At 55.0% G+C, this 23483-nt stretch overlaps 2 protein-coding genes across 2 annotated transcripts in view; both read right to left on the minus strand.

The window, feature by feature from the left end:
* Positions 1-10720: 10720 nt before the first annotated feature.
* Positions 10721-17692, minus strand: CATSPERQ (catsper channel auxiliary subunit theta). Its single transcript, XM_024741034.1, has 6 exons — positions 17335-17692; positions 16987-17081; positions 16642-16871; positions 16517-16589; positions 16089-16238; positions 10721-10735 (listed from the first exon to the last, which is right to left on the minus strand). The coding sequence occupies exons 1-6, from the start codon at positions 17555-17557 to the stop codon at positions 10721-10723; spliced, it is 786 nt and encodes a 261-aa protein (XP_024596802.1). The 5' UTR covers positions 17558-17692.
* A 2917-nt stretch (positions 17693-20609) lies between these two features.
* The window catches only part of FBXL6 (F-box and leucine rich repeat protein 6), a 3387-nt gene continuing 513 nt past the window's right edge, over positions 20610-23483 (minus strand). The window contains exons 2-10 of the mRNA XM_024741035.1: positions 23258-23478; positions 22824-22982; positions 22596-22659; positions 22162-22293; positions 21979-22086; positions 21778-21891; positions 21479-21710; positions 21144-21390; positions 20610-20850 (exon numbers count right to left, since the gene is read on the minus strand). Coding sequence (XP_024596803.1) covers positions 20700-20850; positions 21144-21390; positions 21479-21710; positions 21778-21891; positions 21979-22086; positions 22162-22293; positions 22596-22659; positions 22824-22982; positions 23258-23478 — 1428 coding nt within the window. The 3' untranslated portion in view covers positions 20610-20699. The remainder of the gene's footprint in view (positions 20851-21143; positions 21391-21478; positions 21711-21777; positions 21892-21978; positions 22087-22161; positions 22294-22595; positions 22660-22823; positions 22983-23257; positions 23479-23483) is intronic.

Genomic DNA, 23483 nt, shown 5'->3' on the forward strand with positions numbered 1-23483 from the left:
GCCGCAGCCGGCGGGGCCCGCAGTGGGGGCGGGGACGGGGATCCCCCTCGGCCGAGCCACTCGTCCCTGCCCCCTCCCAGGGGGGCCCGGCAGAGGCGCAGCCGGAGGCACGGGCCCAATTAGCATTTTGATTGCGGGACTGGGGGGGCCCATCTGGACCGAGGCCTAATTACCGGGCTAACCCTCGGGGCGCCAGCGGGACGGGCCAGGCGCACTCCCTTCACCCTGGGTTCCTCGCCTCCCGAACAATCCGCCCCAGTACTGCTCTCGGACCACGTCCCTGTCCCCTTCCGTTATCCCAGTGGCCCTGTCGCTCTGTCCGTGTACTTTTGCTCCTCCACCCCTTCCCTCATTCTTCCACTCCCCTACCCTGTCCTTTGTCCCTCCCTCTGCACCTGTTTCCTCAGTCCCATTCCTCCATCGCCCTTCGCTTTTCCCTCATTTCTGTTCCTTCATCCAGCTTCTCGATTCTTCCATTCCTGGTTCGCTGTCCCAGACCCTGCCTGTCTGTCAATTTCCCCGTCCCCAGGCTCCCAACCCTCTTGACCGACCGGGCGTCAGAGCACCGACACATGTGTCCTACGGCCCAGGCGCTCCCAAGGGGATCATTTAGGCCGCCCTCGCGCTCGCACTCGTTCGGGGTAGAGCCTGCAGCCCCTCGGGGCGCCCAGCGGGGAGGGGCAGCTGGGCCTAGGCCTTGGCCATCAGTCCGAAAAGGCCAGGTTGTGGAGCACACATGCGGCTCGGAAGCAATTACTTAGTCCTCTCCACCCCACCTCCTTTCAAGCACCCTGAGGTCGAGGTCACTGTGTTGCAGGAAGGGGGACCCCTCCCAGGGCCTGAGAGCGGGCTCTTGTCTAATACTCAGAAATGAACTGTCCGAGGAGACACATGTGCTGACAGAGCAAGAGACTTTATTGGGAAGGGGCGCCCAGGCGGAGAGGAGGAGGTTAAGGGACCCCAGGAGGACTGCTCTGCCACGTGGCTCGCAGTCTTGGGCTGTATGGGGATGGGGTTACTTTCTGGGGTGTTTCTGGCCGATCGTTCTGACTCACGGAACTTTCTGGTGGCACATGCAACCGCTCAGCCAAGATGGGTTCCAGCGAGGAGGATTCTGGGAGGTTGGTAGGACGTGTGGACTGGCGTCTCCTCTCTCCTTTTGACTTTTCCTGTATTCTTCCGGTTGGTGGTGGCTTGTTAGTTCCGTGTTCCTTACCCGGATCTCCTGTCGTAAAATAACTCATGCAAATTGTTACTGTCTTTGCCTGGCCAGGGCAGGCGGTTTCAGTCAGTGTTTCCCCTAACAACTCCCCCTTGAGAGACTTCGTACTCAAGATACTTCTTGGGGATTGGGGCAGAGGTCTCTTCTGTAACTACTTCCTGCTGAGAGGGGGCATAGTGTTGCCTCATAGAGTAAAAGTCTGTCTCCACCTGATCAAAATTTGGGGTGAGGGCTGCAGGATGTGTGACTTTCAGCAATACAAGGACTTGTCTGAAATCACACCCATAGTGTCAGCTAGTTATTTCCTTGGATGTCTGAACCATAGCTACTCCATTTTGACTTTTAATTGTAATTTTCTCCTTCATAGCCAAAGCAGATGTCACCATTAATGATGTTAGTGTTTCTCTAGGTATGAGAAGATGCAAGAGTTTGGACTCATAAAATCTTCTGAAAATACCTCACTATCTGAAGGCCTGTCCTGCCAGGTTTTCTCAGAGCACAGAGCGCCTCATTCCTGATCTCTACCCTGAATTCCTTTCAGGGGGTGTTGAAGCTCAGTGGCTGTAGTGGCCATTGACTTAATCCTTGCAGAGGCAGACGGCAATTTTCAGTTGGCAGATCCCCTTCAGGGTCATAAATTTCAGCATGGTTTGGGGGGCATTTCATGACCATTTCATCCCACGGTGCTAGGAATGTGTATTCCCAGGTCCGGTGAAGATTTCACTGACAGGCCACTCAGTGTGCCGCTCTTATTGGACTAGGCCTTACGAGTAGCCCAAAAGCCTCTGGACTGCCTGTCTAGTCTAGTCTCTTATGGTGCAGGACAATATTCCCTCTTGCTGCTCCTTCCCATATCCAGACTTACACTATTACCGTCGTTGATCTTATGCGGAACTATATATTATCATTTTGTCAGAGGCTCAGTCACACATTTGGTAATGCAAGAAACAACAATTTTGTAAAACAGGCAATATAAAAAAATTATATGGCTAGCAGATTAGTAAGCTCATAAGCAAGAATATAAGTCAAGAACTTCCATTAGGTGCAGCCCAGCATATCCCAGTTCGTCTGACTTAGTCTGTTCCGTACCAATCCTTATCTTTAAGGGAAGTTATATATTGGCGTTGTCCATAAGGCCCCCAGGCCAGTTTCCTAGTGTTACTAGACTGATTTTCCTTACTAGTAAGATTTAATTGTTCCCAACATAGAGGAGCCTCTAAACTTAACTTACCACAGCCTGGTGTTAACTACATAAATCCAGCCCATGATTGCGGGAGGCCTTATTCCTTGGCGGAAACTCTGCTTGTTGCTCTGAATGAGCTTGAGTAACAGAAGAAAACTCGTGTTTATGGCCAGGGTCAGAGCAGGCATTATTAATTGGCCAGGTGAAGGGATTCTACCTAGTAATATCAATAGTTACCTGAACGTGACTATAATTTTTCTTTTAAAGTAAATTTCCAGGTTTCCCTGGTGGCGCAGTGGTTAAGAATCCGCCTGCCAGTTCAGGGGACATGGGTTCGAGCCCTGGTCTGGGAAGATCCCACATGCTGTAGAGCGAATAAGCCCATGCGCCACAACTACCGAGCTACTGAGCCTGCACTCTAGAGCCCGCAGGCCACAACTGCTGAGCCCCTGTGCCACAACTACTGAAGCCCACGCACCTAGAGCCTGTGCTCTGCAACAAGAGAAGCCACTGCAATGAGAAGCCTGTGCACCGCAACAAAGAGTAGCCCCCGCTCACCACCACCAGAGAAGAGCCCGCACACAGCAACGAAGACCCAATGCAGCCAAAAATAAAAATAAATTAAAATAAATTTTTAAAAATTAAAAAAATAATAAATTAAATTTATTTATTTATTTTAAAAATGTTTTAAAAATAAAGTAAATTTCCTCAGGGCCAACCAATGGGCCTTGGAGTGGAGAAATTCACCAAGGTAACCCAGAAGTACTAGACACAGGTAATTGGTCACAAACCCAACAATTGGACTGATTTTTAAAACCAGCATAGGATCGTGCCCGTGATAGGAGAACATTTGATTCATATGCAAGAAGTCAGGAAAACATTAGAAATGATTGTATGAGTCGGGTCGAGGATCTTGGGCAATCTGTCTGCTTCTGATGTTGTCATCTTCTTGCCCTAGTGTGAGTGTAGTTTCTCCTCTGAGCATTGTTTTCAGGTGAGTTTTTTTTCTTTTTAAAATTTATTTATTTATTTATTTTTGCCGTGTTGGGTCTTCATTGCTGCACGTGGGCTTTCTCTAGTTGTGGCGGCCAGGGGCTACTCTTTGTTGCGGCGTGTGGGCTTCTCATTGCCGTGGCTTCTCTTTGTTGCAGAGCACGGGCTCTAGGCGCACAGGCTTCAGCAGCTGTGACACGCGGGCTCAGTACTTGTGGCTCATGAGCTTAGTTGCTCCGCGGCATGTGGGATCTTCCTGCACCAGGGCTCGAACCCGTGTCCCTTGCATTGGCAGGCGGATCCTCAACCACTGCGCCACCAGGGAAGCCCCTTAAGGTGGGTTTGAGGTCAGCCGTCCTCTCTATAGGCCAGTCCAGTGCAGGGACCCTTTATGAGTGGAAATTAATCCGAGTCAATTCCCTTCAGTTTCACTGTGCATGAGCTAGTTAAGAGTACCTGATAAGCGTCCTTCCGTCCGGGTTGGAGATAGTTTTTTAAATTATGTCTTTTCCAGTACGCATAATCCCCCAGTCGCAGGTTGTGGTGCATCTGATCTTCAGCCAAAGATAGATTACTGAGATATGCTTCAGAAACGAACTTAGAGTGGCCTTCAATTAAATTTTACATTAATATAACATAACAGCAAAGAACTATCTGGGAGGTGAGTCTTAGTAAATACAGATCTCCATTAACAAAAGCGGGATTTAACATTCATTGAAACATAATCTTTTTCTCTCTAAAATTACCCTCTTTTCTACCAAATGTAACCAAATTAAGACTAATTTGTTTGCAGAATAAGTCTGGTCTCAGTACTCGGCCTGATGACTTATATAACTGTAACTGATCATATAGACTTGCTGAAATTTTTATAAGGAGTCTCAGACTGGACTTTTAAAAGACCTCTCAGGGCTAGGAAAGTCATGCCAAGGGCTTATCACAGATTTTTGCCTAACAAATATAGGTGAATTCCTCCCTTTTCGAGGTCTCCAAAATACCTTGGGATTTCTGTACCTGCTAGTGAGGTAGCCTTCCTAATTTATCTGACAAAGCTGCTGGGAACCTAAGAGTTTCCAGTCTCTGGAGGGAGCAGATAGGAAAAGATAAATGTTTCAATTCTGCTTACAAAAGTATAATTTACCAAATTTCTGTAAGTCAATGAGTTTGAGGGGAAAGTTTCTGTATACCTGGAAAACACAGATTTAAACCAGTAATTTTTCAGATAGAAACCATAAAAATTATAACCGTATTCACCAGTTCACTCAGTCCTACGTAACTAACCCTTTTTGTTAACAACTTTTTGAAGCCATCAGGTTTTCCATTAGAATTCTTCAATTTGTTACCCAGTTCAGCATTATGGTCTGAAAGTCAGAAACCTGTATTTATCCAAAAGTCCTTTCTATAAATCTTCTTGAAGAGGAAGCATTTCTGCAAAGGCATTCGAGTGAAACCATAACTGTCTATAATGACAAAAGACTTAAGAAGGCACGTTTAAATCTGATTACAATACAATTGACAAAGAAACTTGATTACTGCTGTGACATACAACACTTTAAGATAATAGCTAGCATAATGACTGAGAACATTTTACCAGGACATGTCAGAATTTTAGGAACTGCCTATAATGTCTAGGATATCTATATTAATAACATTTACCATACAATATAACCTAAGAAGATTTATTACTCATTTGACAATACTTCCCATGTAACTTAACATACCAGATGAACTTAGTTTAATATTTTTCTTCGGGATGTTTCAAGGGCCCTTTGAAGCATCCCAGAGTTAGCTAGAGGTAAAAAAAGGACTTCATTAGAATTTGATTTAGGAAGTTTTGTCAAAAAAAATTAAAAAGGGTTTAGAACACTCAGTCACGAAGGATGAAAGGTCTGTGAAACAATAGTTATTCACTTAGCCAAAGTAACAATAAAGACTTCAAAGGCAAATACAGAACAGATCACTTAAAAGGTAAAGAAACTTGAAATCTGTTATCAAACACAGTTCAACATTTTAAGAAATCTTGTCCTCTTAAGAGAGAGAAAAGCCAAATTCAAGTTTTGCGCCCACTTACATTTAAAATTCTTTTACTTGGGCTTCCCTGGTGGTGCAGTGGTTGGGAGTCCGCCTGCCGATGCGGGGGACACGGGTTCGTGTCCCGGTCCGGGAAGATCCCACATGCCACAGAGTGGCTGGGCCCGTGAGCCATGGCTGCTGAGCCTGCGCGTCCGGAGCCCGTGCTCCGCAACGGGAGAGGCCACAGCAGTGAGAGGCCCGCGTACCACAAAAAAAAAAAACAAAAAAAACACACACACAGGCCCGGCCATCCTAATCAGACACTCCCTTAAATACAAGATTGAAGACTCTCAGGGCTTCCCTGGTGGTGCAGTGGTTGGGGGTCCACCTGCCGATGCAGGGGACACAGGTTCGTGCCCCGGTCCGGGAAGATCCCACGTGCCGCGGAGCGGCTGGGCCCGTGAGCCGTGGCCGCTGGGCCTGCACGTCCGGAGCCTGTGCTCCGCAACGGGAGAGGCCACAGCAGTGAGAGGCCCGCGTACCACAAAAAAAAAAAAAAAAAAAAAAAAAAGATTGAAGACTCTCAGAAAACCTCCTATGGAGACACAGAACTTCAGATCCGAGTACTAACAGAGTAAATAGAAATATCTCAGGTCTTCAGAGATTTCAAAGGGAGGAGAGGAGGCCAGGTTGAAAGATGAGGGGAAAGAGGGGGGACAAAAGGGGTGGCCTTACAGACGTCTCCAGCCACCTGCAGACGTCCAACCATTACGGGAATTTTCCCTGGGCTTCCAGGAAGGGAGGACGGGAACTTGGCCCTACCAGAAACCAGAGACCAGACCACACCAGAGCCAGAGTTCGAGTTCTCTGCCCACCGGAGGTGATCAGGCTCCGAGGCCCTTCAACCAGACTCCCGCGTCCAGGACCAGGACAGAAGAAAAAAGGGTAGGATAGGAGGGGTTGAAAGAGGAAAGAGAGGGGGTAGGGGAAGAGGTCAATAAAGTCTGTTGCTCCTTACCCGGTCGGAGCACTCTGGCCAGTCGTCTGCGTCAGGAGGAGACCAGGAACAAAAGGGTCCCAGTTGTGGCCGCTGGGTCTGGTCCATCTGCGGGCGAGCTGGTCCCCGAGTACCCCGAGTGATCAGGATGTCAGTCGTAGCAAAGAAGGGATCCCACCAGAGTTGCCATTTGTTGCAGGAAGGGGGACCCCTCTCAGGGCCCGAGAGCGGGCTCTTGTCTAACACTCAGAAATGAACTGTCCGAGGAGACACACGTGCTGACAGAGCAAGAGACTTTATTGGGAAGGGGCGCCCAGGCGGAGAGCAGGAGGGTAAGGGACCCCAGGAGGGCTGCTCTGCCACGTGGCTCGCAGTCTTGGGCCTTATGGTGATGGGGTTACTTTCTGGGTTGTTTCTGGCCGATCATTTTTTTTTTTTTTTTGCGGTACGCAGGCCTCTCACTGTTGTGGCCTCTCCCGTTGCGGAGCACAGGTTCCAGACGCGCAGGCTCCACGGCCATGGCACGGCATGTGGGATCTTCCTGGACCGGGACATGAACCCCTGTCTCCTGCATCGGCAGGCGGACTCTCAACCACTACGCCACCAGGGAAGCCCTGGCCGATCATTTTGACTCAGGGAACTTTCTGGTGACACATGCAACCGCTCAGCCAAGATGGGTTCCAGCGAGGAGGATTCTGGGAGGTTGGTAGGACACGTGGACTGGTGTCTCCTTTTGACCTTTCCTGTATTCTTCCGGTTAGTGGTGGCTTGTTAGTTCCATGTTCCTTACCAGGATCTCCTGTCGTAAAATAACTCATGCAAACTGTTATTGTCTTTGCCTGGCCAGGGCAGGCGGTTTCAGTCAGTGTTTCCCCTAACAACTGTGCCCCATGGTGGGGTCCAGCTAGGAGAGGCTGGGAAAGGACAGCTGGAGATACTAACCCCTTTGGAAAGTTTCAGCCCCCTTGCACCGGAGGCCACCTTGAGTCTCTCCCACCGAGAGCTGAGGTATAGGGGGCTTTGTTGCAGGAGACGGGAGTGGGTCCCAAGGCAAGGCCACTTTGGCCTCCGGCGGACCCAGTGGGTTGCGGGGCACTGTGGCACTCGAGGCCCATGCAGGGACCACACCCCGAGGAGCCTCTTGGCCTCAGGGTCTCTGTCCACCAGCCCCACCCTGCCCAGGTTCACACTGCAACAGCTGGGCCCAGCCCCTTATCCATGTCAAATGGGAAGGATCTGGTGTTGGTTCTATGTTCCGCCACCTTCCTCTGCTTCCGTGTGTGCCACTTCCAGGCCTGGCAGGTCTCATGTTACTGAAGAGCCAGACTTTAAGCGGGGACCCCCAGTGCTGTATCCCAAGCACCGTGCCCCCAGCAGAGCCAGGAGCCCTGTGTGTGCCCACCCCTGGGCCCGTGGTCACCGTCTCACCCCCCTCTGCCCTACTCTCTGCCCCAGTGGGCGTATCTGGAACCAGTTCTGCCTTCACCCCCCTAACCTATATTGAACATCAATCTGTGCTCTGAAGCAGGGGCAGCAGACACTGATCTCTGTGCTCCTAGAGCCCACAGTCCAGCCCAGGAAACAGGCGAACCAGTGAAAGCTTGGACGGTGAGAGCAGGCACGGGAAAGACTGGGAGGAGATAAGCAGTGGAGGGCTACTGAGACCGAACAGTGCTGGGGGAAACAACCCGTGCAAAGGTCCTGAGGCCACAGTGGGAGGAGTGTGGGCAGAAACCCTAGGCCAGAGAAGGGCAGGTGCATGAGGGAGAGCAGTAACAAGTTGAAGAAGGAGAGGAAGGGGGCAGAGACTAAGCCTGTGAGGTGGTTATGGGCTTTGGCCTCTATTCCAGAGGTGATGGGATTCTGTGTCTTTCAGGAACAGCAGGGAGGCCAGTGAGGGAAAGCAGAGGGGTTGAGTTTATCCAGGTGAGCTACTGAGAGGCATGTGAATCAAGGGGCGTGCAAGGTAGGGGTGGCAGTGATTGTGGAATCTAAACCAGATGAGAAGAGGGTGATGACACGTCATCCTGGGGCTGTGGGGCGCTGGAGGCAGAAGTGAGCTGGGAGGGGTGATGGGCAGGGAACCGGTGTTGAACCGAGATGCCGGGGCGGGGTTGGGGGGTTCCTGGAGGTGACAGGGTCCAGGGCGTCGTTGAGGCAGAGGATGAGGTCACTGGCAGGAAGAAGAGGTCAACACCGAGGGGCAGGGCGCTGAAGGGTGGCCCACGGGAGTTCAGGCCTGATGCAGCGGTGCGGCGACGCCTCGGCAAGGACTGGGGTGGGGGGTGGGTGTGGCCGACGGGCGATTGACGCGTCAACCAGGACTCTTGTGGGAAGCAGGGGCTGCAGGCTGCAGGCTGCAGCAGGAAGAGGGGTCGTGGCACTTCCAGGCCTGGGGTGAGGCGGGGAGAGAAAAAGCAGCCCCGGAGAAGGCTGGCGGGAAGGGAGCAGGGAGGAGGGGCCGCGGTCGGGGCTGAGGGCGTCGGGGGATGCTGGAGCCTGGCCCCGGGGGAGGGTGTCAGGACTGGGGGGCTTTACTCCTAAACCAGTGATGTGTGCTGGGAGGGGCTCACTGGAACAAGGGCTTGAGGCGGACCTGCTGGGATGGGAGGTCTGAGCCGCAGCAGGGAGGCCAGACCACGAGGCAACTGAAACCGGCTACCTGAAAAAGACCAGGAAAAACAAAGGGTGAATATCAAGGTAGTAGAAAATGAGTGCAGTAAATTCAGCAATGGTTACTATTCTGACAGTAGGAACAAGTAGTATTAGGTGAACTTGTACAGAGCAGGAGCTGGTACTCCCAAGGGGTTAACAGGAGATTTACTACACAAGAAACGAGGCCTCGCCAGAAAAGTCATGCAAATTAAACAATGAAAATGTAAATTCAGTGTTTTCAGAATTATAGAAAATATCAGACATGCACAAAAGTGTAGAGAGTCAGACCATGTGACTGTCACCACCACCACCTAAGACCAGTTCACGGCCAGCCTGGTTTCCTTTTTGCCCTCCCCCCATCGCAAAGCGCCACTCTTCCCTTAGGAGCTAAACAAAGACGGGAGAGCAGGCGGCCTGGCTGTTGTGTGATGGAGCCCCAGCCTCGTGCTGTGAGTCCGTCCAGCCCTACCTGGGGGCACCAGAGGTATGACTGGGCCCTGCCCCCTTCCTGTTTGGGGCAGGGTGTCCCCTTAGCCTCCTGCGTCCAGGGTCTCCAGCTGGCTATATGAGAGGCCAGCTGCCCCAAAGTGGCCCAGATCCCTCCTCAGTCCAAGGGATCCAACTGCCCGACTCGCTCACAGCCTTGGTCTCATTCAGCCTGAGCCTGAGCTGGAACCTCCCATACGCTTCAGACGCCTCCGTGTTCCCGAGTCAACACAGGCATCTGTCCTATCCAGACACAGGCCACTAGTGTCCCCTACAGGACTGTTCTTTGGGGAATTTTAAAGGAGACACGGCGTGGGGGCGGGGGGGCAGGAGAGTGAGCTCTGGGGGGGCGGAGGAAGCAGAGGCAGGAGAGTGAGGCCTGGGGGGGCGGAGGAAGCAGGGAGAAAGTGACCAGAGGGACTGCAGGGCAGTCCCACCAGGGGGAGGCTCTGGCAGTAGGGAGTGGACTGCCACCCCTCCTACGCTCCACAGAAGCTTGGCATGTGGTGGCCTGGCAGCCCCGCACTTCCTGATACAGTGTGGACCTCCGTAACCTCACCTTCCTGTCCTCTCCATCGGGCTGCCACTTTCATTCAACCTTTGCTCTGGAACATCACGCCCCCATGGCTCCCCCGCAACCCCCTACCCCGGCTCTGCCCCAGAGAGATGACCATGCTCACTACATCCTCTCTGCTGCCCGTCCGTCCACCTTCTCACTCTCCCAGGAGCCTGGCCCCCTGAGGACCACACTTCCTCAGCAAGGGCAGTGGGTCATTCTTCTGAACACTAGCTGGCCTCTTCCCGTCCCGTAGCCACTCCTACGACTTTTCTCGGTGGTGCACACGTGACACACTGCCCTGATCGTCTACCCAGGAGGGACTCTGGTCCCATTGCCTGCAGGGGACAACTTCAGCTGTCAGAGGCTCCAGGGGTTGCCCCTGGCCCCATGTGCCAGCCTTCTCGTGGTGGCTGGCATCGAAGGGCTGGGCGATGCAGGAGCCAAAGGCCTGGCATCTCAGCCCGATGCGGGCGCCTCTAGCAAGATGTTCCGACCCCAGAGCCCTCGCAGTGGCACATCCTGCCCACTCTGCTTCAGTGTCTCCCTCTTGGAGAGCCCGGGCAGGGAGTTGAAGTCAGGAGTGGTCCAAGACAGCCTAGACTGAGGCAGACTCGCTCACTGCCTGGCTGGCTGCAGGTGGGGCACGGACAGACCGGGGCACAAGGCCGGGGTCCAGTGGTTAAAACTTTCCCCCGTAGTGAGCGGGCATCACACAGCAGGAACGGCTGCACCAGCGGCTGGAGGGCCTGGCGTTTCAAACGTGCAGGAGCAAAAGTCGCGATCGAGGCCGTGGTTCAGCTCTGGTGAGGCTCCAGCGGAAGGGTGATGACAGGCCAAGAGCCTGGCCTAGCCACGGAAAGCCCAGCCCCTTGGTGGCAGCTCCCAGCTCTGCAGCCAAAGTACAGAGAGTGCTGAGGGTCAGACCTCGACTTAAGCGCCAGAGTAGCTGAGCTCCAGAGAAACTTGGACGAGTGTCCACTTCCAGCACAGACTGCAGTTACAGGAACCAAATTTACCATCCTACCTGAAACAGCTAAAAAACTAGGCAAAATGGGGCTTCCCTGGGGGCGCAGTGGTTGAGAATCCGCCTGCCAATGCAGGGGACACAGGTTCGAGCCCTGGTCCGGGAAGATCCCACATGCCGCGGAGGAACTAAGCCCGCGAGCCACAGCTACTGAGCCCACGAGCCACAACTACTGAAGCTTGCACGCCTAGAGCCCACGCTCCGCAACAAGAGAAGCCACCGCAATGAGAAGCCCGCGCACCGCAACGAAGAGTAGCCCCCGCTCGCCGCAACTAGAGAAAGCCCGTGAGAAGCAACGAAGACCCAATGCAGCCATAAATTAATTAATTAATTTTTTAAAATAACAAAAGGGAGGAGGGACACAAACAGGTTCCCATTCAAAAAAAACAAACTAGGCAAAATAGATGAAGCAATGGATCTCAAGACATTGGGCATCAGCAATGAAGGACAGTGACCCCTGAGAGGTGACAAACAAGGTGAGCCCTATGATCCCCCAGGTCACTGCCTAGAGAGTGTGTCCAGGCTGTGGCACAGGTGGGCCACCCGGGCGGACTCCCCAAGTTCAGAGACAGAGCTGGGTGTCTGGGAAGGCCGGGGTGGCCAGGATTCGCAGGACAGAGTACCAGGGAGTACTTTCAAGAAGAATTTAGAGAAAATATTTACAATGTATATATTTTTTCAGATTAGTATTTTTCTTTCTTTTGAAAAATACTTGAAAGTGGAATTGCTGGATCATATGGTAGTTCTATTTTGAGGAACCTCCATACTGTTCTCCATAGTGTAGGAGGGTTCACTTTTCTCCACACCTTCTCCAGCATTTGTTACTTGTAGACTTTTTTAAATTTTTATTTATTTATTTTTGGCTGTGTTGCGTCTTCATTTCTCCGCGTGGGCTTTCTCTAATTGCGGCGAATGGGGGCTACTCTTCGTTGCAGTGCGCGGGCTTCTCATTGCAGTGGCTTCTCTTGTTGCGGAGCACGGTCTCTAGGCGCGCGGGCTTCAGTAGTTGTGGCACATGGGCTCAGTAGTTGTGGCGCACGGGCTTAGTTGTTCCGCGGCATGTGGGATCTTCCCGGACCAGGGCTCAAACCCGTGTCCCCTGCATTGGCAGGCGGATTCTTAATCACTGCACCACCAGGGAAGCCCTTGTAGACTTTTTTTTTTTTTTCCCTTGTAGACTTTTTAACGAAGGCCATCCTGACCAGTGTGAGGTGGTACCTTACTGTAGTTTTGATTTGCATTTCTCTAATTATTAGTGCTGTTGAGCATCTTTTCCTGCGCCTGTTAGCCATCTGTATGTCTTCTTTAGAAAAATCTCTATTCAGGTCCTCTGCCCATTTTTGAATCGAGTTGTTTGTTTTTGATATTGTGTTGTATGAGTTCATTGTATATTTTGGATATTAACCCCTTCTCAGATATATCGTTTGCAAATATATTTTCCCATTCAGTAGGTGGCCTATTCATTTTGTTGGATGTGCAAAAGCTTTTTAGGTTGATGTAGTCCTATTTGTTTATTTTTGCATTTGTTTCTCTTGCCTGAGGAGACGTATCAAAAAAAAAATTGCTAAGACTGATGACAAAGAGCATACTGACAATGTTTTCTTCTAGGAGATTTATGGTTTCAGGTCTTACATGTAAGTCTTTAATCCATTTTAGCTTATTTTTGTATATGGTGTGAGAAAGTAATCCAGTTTGATTCTTATGCATGTAGCCGTCCAGTTTTCCCAACACCATATTGAGGAGACTGTCTTTTCCTCCTTGTATATTCTTGCCTCCTTTGTCATGGATTAACTGACCTTGTACACATGGATTTATTTCTGGGCTCTCTATCCTGTTCCATTAATCTATATTTCTGTTTTTGTGCCAATACCATACTGTTTTGATGACTGGAGCTATGTAGTATAGTTTGAAATCAGGGAGTGTGAATGCTCCAGCTTTGTTCTCTTTTTTAAGATTGTTTTGACTCTTTGGGGTCTTTTGTATTTCCATACACATTTTAGACATACTTTGTGAATGGGTATGTGAAGAATGCCATTGGTATTTTGATAGGGACTGCATTGAATATGTAAACTGATTTGGGTGGTGTGGACATTTTAACAATATTAATCCTTCCAATCCATGAACACAGTATATCTTTCTACTTGTTTGTGTTGTCTTCAATTTCTTTTTTTTTTTTTTAATATTTATTTATTTATGTGGTTGCTCTGGGTCTTAGCTGCAGCGGGCGGGCTCCTTAGTTGCGGCTCACCAGCTTCTTAGTTGCAACAGGCAGGCTCCTTAGTTGTGGCATGTGGGCTCCTTAGTTGTGGCATATGAACTCTTAGTTGTGGCATGCATGTGGGATCTAGTTCCCTGACCAGGGATCGAACCCAGGCCCCCTGCATTGGGAGCCTGGAGTCTTAACCACTGCGCCACCAGGGAAGTCCCTCATCTTCAATTTTTTTCATCAGTGTCTTATAGTTTTCTGAGCATAGGTATTTTACCTTCTTAATTAGGGTTATTCCCAGATATTTTATTCTTTTTAATGCAATTGTAAATGGGATTGTTTTCTTACTTTCTATTTCTGACAGTTCTTTGTTAGCATATGGAAATGCAACAGATTTCTGTATATTAATTTTGATGTTGCAACTGTACTGAATGCATTTATTAGTTCTAATAGTTTTTTGGTGGTGTCTTAAATTATTTTTTATGTATAGCATCATGTCATCTGTAAACAGCGACAGTTTTATTTCTTCCTTTCCAATTTGGATTACTTTTAAATATTTTTCTTCTCTGATTGCTCTGGCTAGGACTTCCAATACTATGTTAAATAGAATTGGTGAGAGTGGGCATCCTCGTCTTGTTCCTGATCTTAGAGGAAACACTTTCAGTTTTTCACCGTTGAGTATAATGTTAGCTGTGGGCTTATCTTATATGGCCTTTATAATGTTGAAGCAGGTTGCCTCTATACCCACTTTGTTGAGAGTTTTTATCAAAAATGGATGTTGAGGACTTCCCTGGTGGCACAGTGGTTAAGAATCTGCCTGCCAATGCAGGGGACACAGGTTCAAGCCCTGGTCCAGGAAGATCCCACATGCCGTGGAGCAACTAAGCCCGTGCGCCACAACTGCTGAGCCTGCACTCTAGACCCCGCAAGCCACAACTACTGAAGCCCACGAACCACAACTACTGAAGCCCGCATGCCTAGAGACCGTGCTCCACAACAAGAGAAGCCACTGCAATGAGAAGCCCATGCACTGCAACAAAGAGTAGCACCCGCTGGCTGCAACTAGAGAAAGCCCACGTGCAGCAATGAAGATCCAACGCAGCCAAAAATAATAAATAAATTAAAAATAAACAAATTTTTAAAAAAAAGGATGTTGAATTTTTGTCAAAAGATTTTTCCACATCTATGGAGACAATCATATGATTTTTATTCTTCAATTTGTTGATGTGGTGTATCACATTGATTAATTTGTGGATATTAAACCATCCTTGCATCCCTGGGATAAATCCCACTTGATCATTGTGTATGATCCTTTTAATATATTGTTGGATTTGGTTTGCTAATATATTATTGAGGATTTTTTTTAATCTATGTTCATCAGGGATATTGGCCTGTAATTTCCTTCTTTTGTAGTGCCTTTGTTCCTTCATTTGGAACATATTCCTCTGTAGCCTCATTTGCCTAATTCTCTGTTTTTATTTCTGTGTATTAGGTGGGTCAGTTATGTTTCCTGATCTTGGAAAAGTGGCTTAGGTTGGAGATGTCCTATGCGACCCACCCAGCAGCACACTCCCCTCTGGTCACCAGAGCTGTATGCTCTAGGGCTGCCCTCTGTGTGGGCTGCAAGGGCCCTTCTGTTGTGGCAGGGCCTGCTACTGTGGGCACACTGGTAGATGGGGCTGGCCCCTGGACCAGTTGGCTGCCAGACCTTGCCTCATGCAGAGGGTGCAGGCTCACTGGTGGGTGGGGCTGGCTGTGGGGCACAGGTCTGGTGCCAACCTGCTGGTGGGTGGGGCTGGATGCCTACACACCTGGCTGTTCAGCCTGCTGGCTGGTGGGCAGGTAAGCCCCCAGCACTAACGGGTGCACTTGGTTTAATGTTCTTGTGCTGCCATCTGGAAATTCTTAATAACTTTTTAACAAGGACCTCTGCATTTTCAGTTTGCATGGGGCCCTGCAAATTATGCAGCTGGTTCTGGTTCCAGGGACACTCAGCTGATACAATGCACAAAGACCTGGGTCGTGAGCATGGCCCTGAGGAAAAATGCTGACAGGGAGACCCAGGTGCCTTCTCTGCTCCCACAGCAGCTTCCAGCACCCAGGAGGCAAGAACACCTGCTGGACAGGGAACATGGGACTGGGGTTCCAGCAGGCAGACAGGAGCACGCTCCAGGGATGTGGTGGGTCTACTCCCCAGCAGGCCTTGAGCTCTGGCCTAGAGCTCCGCAGGGGAAACTCCACTAGTGTCCAGTGCAGGATCCAGCCCAGGCACAGTGCCGGACCTTCAGCGCTGCCCCCATCCCGTTGCTGATTGGACTAGAACAGCACCTGACCCAGACTGGACAGATCAGATTCTGACTCCTGGATCCTGCGCATTGGTCAGCACTTCCGAAGCCTGGAAGGACCAGTTCGCGGCTACTGACCAAGAGAGGCAGTGTGTCCCACACGTGTTCTAGAGGCCTGGCTACTTGTCACCCTCAGTCCCACTGCGACCCCCATTTTCCAACCCAAACTCCGGGGTTGCTCCCTGAAAGGCTCCCTGGGGCCCTGCGAGGTGTGCGCCACGGGAGGGCCCTGGGGCGGCAGCCCCCACCGCACGGAGGAAATGAGCAGGCTTGGAGCAGGAGGTCGCTTTATTGAGAAGAAGGCCAGTGGTCAGGTGGAGGCGGGAGATGGGAGGGGAAGGGAGAATGCAGTCCCGGGGTGGGGGAGGGGTGGGCGCCAGCTGGCAGCGTCACAAGGCCTGGGCTGACCTGTGAGAGTTCCGCTCGTCCTAGGATGCCCGGGCTGAAGGCGGCCCCCGGCGGCCAGTGGCGGACCACGTGCCGGTACGACGTGGCCAAGCAGTCGAAGTAGTTAATGTTGAGCTTCCGGGCAATATGACGGCCGAGGTATTCCATTTGCTGTGCGAGCGGGTGGCGGTCAGCTCTTGCCTGAACAAGAGCTGCGCCGGAGGCGTCCCCTCCCCTTGGCCAGACCGCACCTCCAGCCCTGCCCGTCAGCCCCGGCGCCCTCTCCGCTGGCTCCCAGCTCGAGGGCCTGGGCCAGGTCCCCGTTGTATGCACTCTCCACTTGCGAAATGGCCCTATCTTAAGACCCTAAACAGTGGCTGGCGTCATGTTGAACCAAGGAGGGGAAGGGAGCGTGTCTGGGACCCCGTGGCGGGCTGGGAGGGACCCACCTCGTAGCGCTCCGACAGCTGCACCAGCACCAGCGGCTCCAGTTTGTGGCCGCACAGAACCAGCTGGAAGAAGCTCCTTCCCAAAAAACTCCCCACCCCACGTGGCTTCCCCTTCCCCTGCACGCCATCCCCCAGTCCGCGGCCCGCCCCGTGCGTCACCATCGGAGCTGAGCGCCAAGCGCACGTAGACCAGGTGCATGGGGGCCTGACACACGGTGCGGCCCTGGATGGAGAAGTGGTACACGCCGCGCACGTGGTTCAGCACCAGGCGGCGCCGCGGCAGCGACGAGATCATGAGCCACAGGCCCACGCCCACGCCGTAGGCAGGGAAGCCCCAAGTCTCCTGCTTCTGCACCTGTGGGCGCCGCGGGGACTTTCTGAGCCGCCGCGGGACCCGGGGGCGGGGCACCGAGTGGGGGTCCGGCCCCCAGAGTAGGAAGGCCGTGGGGGGCGGGCCCAGGAGCTCAGACCTCGCTCACAAACCCGAAGCTGACGAGGAAGCAGCAGACGATGAAGAGCAGCGTCCCCTTCCACAGCGTGTCCAGGTAGTACTCGAGCACGAAGACTGGGGGCGGCGCGGCAGAGGCGCGTGAGGATACCGGGACCCTGCTCGCAGCCCGAGGTGGAAGTGCCAGGGCTTGGGCCCGGAACTGCCCGCCGGCCGCAGGGCCCGGGGCCGCTGTCGGGGTCCAGCCTGCAGTTCCAGCGCCCGCGAAGGCCGCAGCCGGCCCGGCCCCGCCCCGTTCAGATTCCAGTCCCCGCCCCGCGTCGCCGCTCCGCCGGGTTCTGGTCCCCTGGCAACTGAGTGTCGCCCTCACCGTTGGGCTGCTGCTGCGTGAACGGGTAGAAACTGTTGTTCTTGAGGCGCTTGGCCAGGTTGCGCTCGGTGCAGAAGAGTCCTTGGGCCCAGAGCTGGAAGGGCTTGCTGCCGGCGGTCGTAGGCAGGCCGCTGAACCGGCCCTTGGGGGCCTGGGTCGGGTACAGACCGTCAGCTGTGCGGCTCGTCTGTTGCCACTGCCCACTGCTCACAGCCACACTCATACCTGGGAGAATAAAGCCTTCAGGGTTGCGGTCCAGGAAGGAGCAGTTCTCAGGCGAAGGCAGGGGAGCGACACCGAGTGGCGGTCTAGGCTGGGCGACGCCGGCTTCTAGAAGCTCTGGGCTGCGCCGGGTTCTAGAAGCTCTGGGTGGCGGTTCTATTAGGGCCGTCCTGTTGATCTTCCCGTCTCCAGGGAGTCGCCCGGCCCGGCCCTGCGGTGGGCGTGCACTTCCCCCGCTAGGCCCCACCCCACCCGAGGCCCCCTGCACAGCCTGGTTCACAGTCCTCACCTGAAGGGTGGGGTAGTGGGACATCCCAGGCCTGAGCTGGAGAGGAATCTGTAGGCAGGGGCCCCACCACGAGCCCCGTGGCTGAGCATGGCCTCCCCTTCTCCATTGCCGCCTTTGCCCGGGTCAGAGCCTCATATACAAACACAGACAGCTCACCTTAGTGTCCCTGAGGGTGGAAAGCACAGACACGCGCGCACACACACACGCACTCACAGTCAGTCCAAGATTTGAGCCCAGGAGCCTCATATACACAGACAGCTCACCTTAGTGTCCCTGAGGGTGGAAAGCACACACACACACACACACACACACACACACACACACTCACACTCAGTCCAAGATTTGAGCCCAGGATTGAGCAGGCAAGGCCCGGCCACAGGCTGACTCAGGAGCCCTAGGGGGCTGCCCCCAACGCCGCAACACACAGGTTCTGGGCCAGCTGTAGCCCCAAGTAGTTCCCTCAGGGACAACCCCTAGCCTCTCACTGGGATCCCAAAGACCACACATGAGTTCCTAAAAATGTTTTATTGTAACAAAACGCCCACACATTCAAAAATGGGAAAGGGGTGAGGGCAGGGCTGGTTGGCTGGAGCTGCCTAGCTGGGAGGGGGCAGGCTGGTGAGCAGCTGCCGCAGGCACCACTGGACTTCCTCTGGGCCCCGGTAGGCCCGCTTCAGGCCCCGGGGAAGGCAGCGGCAGGACTCCAGGTTGAGGTACAGCAGACCCGAGCAGTTGCTGATCACAGAGCTGTGGGAGCAGTGCAGGCCATGGGAGGTTGAGCCACTGGCCCCAAGAAGACCCAGGCACAGCATGGCTGAGCCAGTCTAAGGAGCCCTCTCTACCCTTGCACCGCAGCTGGCTCTGCCACCTACAGCCATCAAGGCCCAAGCCCAGTACCCTTGGTGTCCCTAAGGCCAACCCCAAGCAGGGGCTGGGCCAGTATGGGCTCCCTTTTCAGACCCCTGGAGCTGGCAAGCCAGGCAGAACAGGGGATCAAGCCATACTGGCTGCAAGGAACTGGCGGGGGTGGGGATGCTGACCTGACTGTGCTTGCTGTGACCCGGGTGCCCCGGAGGTTGAGGGAGCACAGTGCCAGGTGCGAGCCCCCAGGGGCGCCTGAGAAGGCAGCTAAGGCCTGCTCCAGGTCCTTCTCACTGAAGCCCTGGCCACTCAAGTCCAGCTCCTGCAGAGTGTGGCACCACTTCTGAGTTAACAGAAGGCTGCCCTCCTTGGCTAGAGTCAGCCGGTCTGACATGCCATACAGGCCCAGGTGAAGCTGCTCCAGCTCTGGAGGTGAGAGGAATGGGCATGAGCTGTGGGGTGGGCAAGAATCCCCACATCCCACCTGCCCAGCCACCACCAGGGGAGCGCTGACCCTGACACGGAAGATCATGCAGGCCAGCAGGTGTGATTCGAGCACAGCCACGGAGATCCAGCAAGCGCAGGTGAGGGGAGCCGTGGAGCAGGCGGTCCAGGACCTCGTTGCTCACAAAGTTGCAGGTGGAGCTGGCAAGGCAGAGCTCCTCGAGGCTGGGGAAGCCTGGGCCAGGAGTCCTATCCCCTTCCACAGCGTGTCCAGGTAGTACTCGAGCACGAAGACTGGGGGCGGCGCGGCAGAGGCGCGTGAGGATACCGGGACCCTGCTCGCAGCCCGAGGTGGAAGTGCCAGGGCTTGGGCCCGGAACTGCCCGCCGGCCGCAGGGCCCGGGGCCGCTGTCGGGGTCCAGCCTGCAGTTCCAGCGCCCGCGAAGGCCGCAGCCGGCCCGGCCCCGCCCCGTTCAGATTCCAGTCCCCGCCCCGCGTCGCCGCTCCGCCGGGTTCTGGTCCCCTGGCAACTGAGTGTCGCCCTCACCGTTGGGCTGCTGCTGCGTGAACGGGTAGAAACTGTTGTTCTTGAGGCGCTTGGCCAGGTTGCGCTCGGTGCAGAAGAGTCCTTGGGCCCAGAGCTGGAAGGGCTTGCTGCCGGCGGTCGTAGGCAGGCCGCTGAACCGGCCCTTGGGGGCCTGGGTCGGGTACAGACCGTCAGCTGTGCGGCTCGTCTGTTGCCACTGCCCACTGCTCACAGCCACACTCATACCTGGGAGAATAAAGCCTTCAGGGTTGCGGTCCAGGAAGGAGCAGTTCTCAGGCGAAGGCAGGGGAGCGACACCGAGTGGCGGTCTAGGCTGGGCGACGCCGGCTTCTAGAAGCTCTGGGCTGCGCCGGGTTCTAGAAGCTCTGGGTGGCGGTTCTATTAGGGCCGTCCTGTTGATCTTCCCGTCTCCAGGGAGTCGCCCGGCCCGGCCCTGCGGTGGGCGTGCACTTCCCCCGCTAGGCCCCACCCCACCCGAGGCCCCCTGCACAGCCTGGTTCACAGTCCTCACCTGAAGGGTGGGGTAGTGGGACATCCCAGGCCTGAGCTGGAGAGGAATCTGTAGGCAGGGGCCCCACCACGAGCCCCGTGGCTGAGCATGGCCTCCCCTTCTCCATTGCCGCCTTTGCCCGGGTCAGAGCCTCATATACAAACACAGACAGCTCACCTTAGTGTCCCTGAGGGTGGAAAGCACACACACACACACACACACACACACACACACACACACTCACACTCAGTCCAAGATTTGAGCCCAGGATTGAGCAGGCAAGGCCCGGCCACAGGCTGACTCAGGAGCCCTAGGGGGCTGCCCCCAACGCCGCAACACACAGGTTCTGGGCCAGCTGTAGCCCCAAGTAGTTCCCTCAGGGACAACCCCTAGCCTCTCACTGGGATCCCAAAGACCACACATGAGTTCCTAAAAATGTTTTATTGTAACAAAACGCCCACACATTCAAAAATGGGAAAGGGGTGAGGGCAGGGCTGGTTGGCTGGAGCTGCCTAGCTGGGAGGGGGCAGGCTGGTGAGCAGCTGCCGCAGGCACCACTGGACTTCCTCTGGGCCCCGGTAGGCCCGCTTCAGGCCCCGGGGAAGGCAGCGGCAGGACTCCAGGTTGAGGTACAGCAGACCCGAGCAGTTGCTGATCACAGAGCTGTGGGAGCAGTGCAGGCCATGGGAGGTTGAGCCACTGGCCCCAAGAAGACCCAGGCACAGCATGGCTGAGCCAGTCTAAGGAGCCCTCTCTACCCTTGCACCGCAGCTGGCTCTGCCACCTACAGCCATCAAGGCCCAAGCCCAGTACCCTTGGTGTCCCTAAGGCCAACCCCAAGCAGGGGCTGGGCCAGTATGGGCTCCCTTTTCAGACCCCTGGAGCTGGCAAGCCAGGCAGAACAGGGGATCAAGCCATACTGGCTGCAAGGAACTGGCGGGGGTGGGGATGCTGACCTGACTGTGCTTGCTGTGACCCGGGTGCCCCGGAGGTTGAGGGAGCACAGTGCCAGGTGCGAGCCCCCAGGGGCGCCTGAGAAGGCAGCTAAGGCCTGCTCCAGGTCCTTCTCACTGAAGCCCTGGCCACTCAAGTCCAGCTCCTGCAGAGTGTGGCACCACTTCTGAGTTAACAGAAGGCTGCCCTCCTTGGCTAGAGTCAGCCGGTCTGACATGCCATACAGGCCCAGGTGAAGCTGCTCCAGCTCTGGAGGTGAGAGGAATGGGCATGAGCTGTGGGGTGGGCAAGAATCCCCACATCCCACCTGCCCAGCCACCACCAGGGGAGCGCTGACCCTGACACGGAAGATCATGCAGGCCAGCAGGTGTGATTCGAGCACAGCCACGGAGATCCAGCAAGCGCAGGTGAGGGGAGCCGTGGAGCAGGCGGTCCAGGACCTCGTTGCTCACAAAGTTGCAGGTGGAGCTGGCAAGGCAGAGCTCCTCGAGGCTGGGGAAGCCTGGGCCAGGAGTCGTCGCTCGCCCGGAAGGCTTGGGAAGCCACATGAGGTTCAGCAGCCGCAACACCTGGGAGCGAGGCCCAGGCTGCAGGTGGGGAGGGGGCGACAGGTGGAAGGGGTGGGGCGGCAGGTACCTGCAGCTGGGGGCAGCCTTTCTGCAGGGCCTCGACAGGCAGCTGGAGGGGAGTGCTGTTGTGGTTGAGGCCTGTGCTCACCTCCAGGAGCTGGAGTTGTGGGCAGCAGCTGCCCTGTAGAGGTGGGGGAGAACACAGGGTCGGAGGCCTGGCAGTCCCTGGCTCAGCACCCAGCTCTGCTTCTGCCCGTGACCAACCTACCAGCAGTGCACCCAAGATAGCTGTCGTCTGGGAACTGTAGGTCAGCCACAGCTTCCGCATTCGGGGCCCCGCCTCCTCCAAGAAGCTTACCACAGCCGTGGACTCCACCTGGAGACCCAGCACAGAGGTACCGGTCAACGCAGCCCAGGCTTCCTTGGGGCCCCTGGGGACTCCTGGGCTCACCGTGGAATGCTGTATGTCCAGGCTGTGGAGCTGGGGGCAGGCTTTGGCTAGCATGATCAGAGTGTCAGGGGTCACACCGTGGCAATCGGAAAGCTTGAGGAAGGTGAGCCGGGGACAGGACTCGCTAACCAGCTGTGGAAAACAGAGGGCCAGTTGGGGTTGGGGGAGGGCAGGCTGTGGTCCACAAGGGAAACGGACCAATGGCTGATGCCAACCGCACTTTACTGCCTCAGCAATGGTCTCCTTTCTGGCCATGCCAGGCCTACTTGGGTGCTCCCACCTCTCACACCTCCCTGCTGGAAGACACGCCAGGAAAGGAGAACCAAGCAGGCATCTTCGTGGGGCATCGTTGGGCCCCACGGTACCTGACCCACTCCCTGGTGGGTAACCCCAGAGTGTCATGGCTGGTGTGCAGGGCAGCCTCGAGCTCTCACCTTCAACACAGGGTGTACCTGAGACTTCCAGTGGATGAGAGTCAGCCTCTGGAGCTGTGAGAACCTGGGCCGACAGCAGAGGCAGAGCTGCACAGTGTTCCCATGCTGCCCCTTCTGCCAGCCTTCTCCCCACCCATCACCTTCGTGCAGGGAGGCAGGAGGGGGCCTGGGGCTTTCACACAACACACAAGCGGAATGAGGGGATAAGAAAGAGATGGAACTGCTCACCGACTGGGCATAAGCCACTCCAGGGATGTAAGAAGCTTCTTCTCAGTCTTGGTCCCACTCTTGGCGGGGCGGCCAACCAGCAGGGGTGACAGGGTGAGGGTGTGCCAGAGCGCTGGCTGGGAGGCGGCCTCGTGCCAGCGGCGGCACACGCGTGCAGCCCTGGGAGAAAATCTCTCCTGAGGGGCCGGGCCTTTTGTGGTCGGTGCTCGCCCTCAATGGCTGTCACTATGGGGTTTTCTAAGAGGAGGGACCCGCCCCCCGCCAACTCTCACAACGCTGCGGACCCCTCAGTTCAAGGTCGGGCCCCTGGGATTCCAACTGGACGCCCTGAGAGACTGCGCTCTCTGAGACGCGTGTGTGGGCGCTCAGACACCCGCTGAGTGCCTAAGAGGTCAGCCTGAGACCCGGCGCTGTGCGCGATGGTCCTGGGGTACCTGCCAAGGAAGGGTATAGGCCCATCCGCCGCCACCAGCAGCCCGAAAATCTGCAGCAGGATTTCCAAGGGAATGCGGTCGCCCCAGCCCGGGTCGGGCTCCTGCTGCGGTGCGGGCACGGGTGCGGGTGCGGGTGCGGTCCTGGGCTTGGCCTTGGCCTCAGCGGCGCGGGCCCCGTGGAGCCGCAGCAGCTGAGCACGGCGGGCGGCGCGCCTCTGAGCGCGGC

This window comes from Neophocaena asiaeorientalis, unplaced genomic scaffold (genome assembly GCF_003031525.2).
Source record: "Neophocaena asiaeorientalis asiaeorientalis breed wild unplaced genomic scaffold, Neophocaena_asiaeorientalis_V1.1 scaffold177, whole genome shotgun sequence".
Taxonomy (NCBI): domain Eukaryota; kingdom Metazoa; phylum Chordata; class Mammalia; order Artiodactyla; family Phocoenidae; genus Neophocaena; species Neophocaena asiaeorientalis.

Coding starts and splice junctions, on each gene's coding strand:
- CATSPERQ (XM_024741034.1), bottom strand. CDS start 17,557: ATGAGTGTGGCTGTGAGCAGTGGGCAGTGGCAACAGACGAGCCGCACA. Junction 16,872..16,986: donor GCTTCGGGTTTGTGAGCGAG/GTCTGAGCTCCT, acceptor CGGCGCCCACAG/GTGCAGAAGCAGGAGACTTG. Junction 16,239..16,516: donor AGCTGTCGGAGCGCTACGAG/GTGGGTCCCTCC, acceptor CCGCTCGCACAG/CAAATGGAATACCTCGGCCG.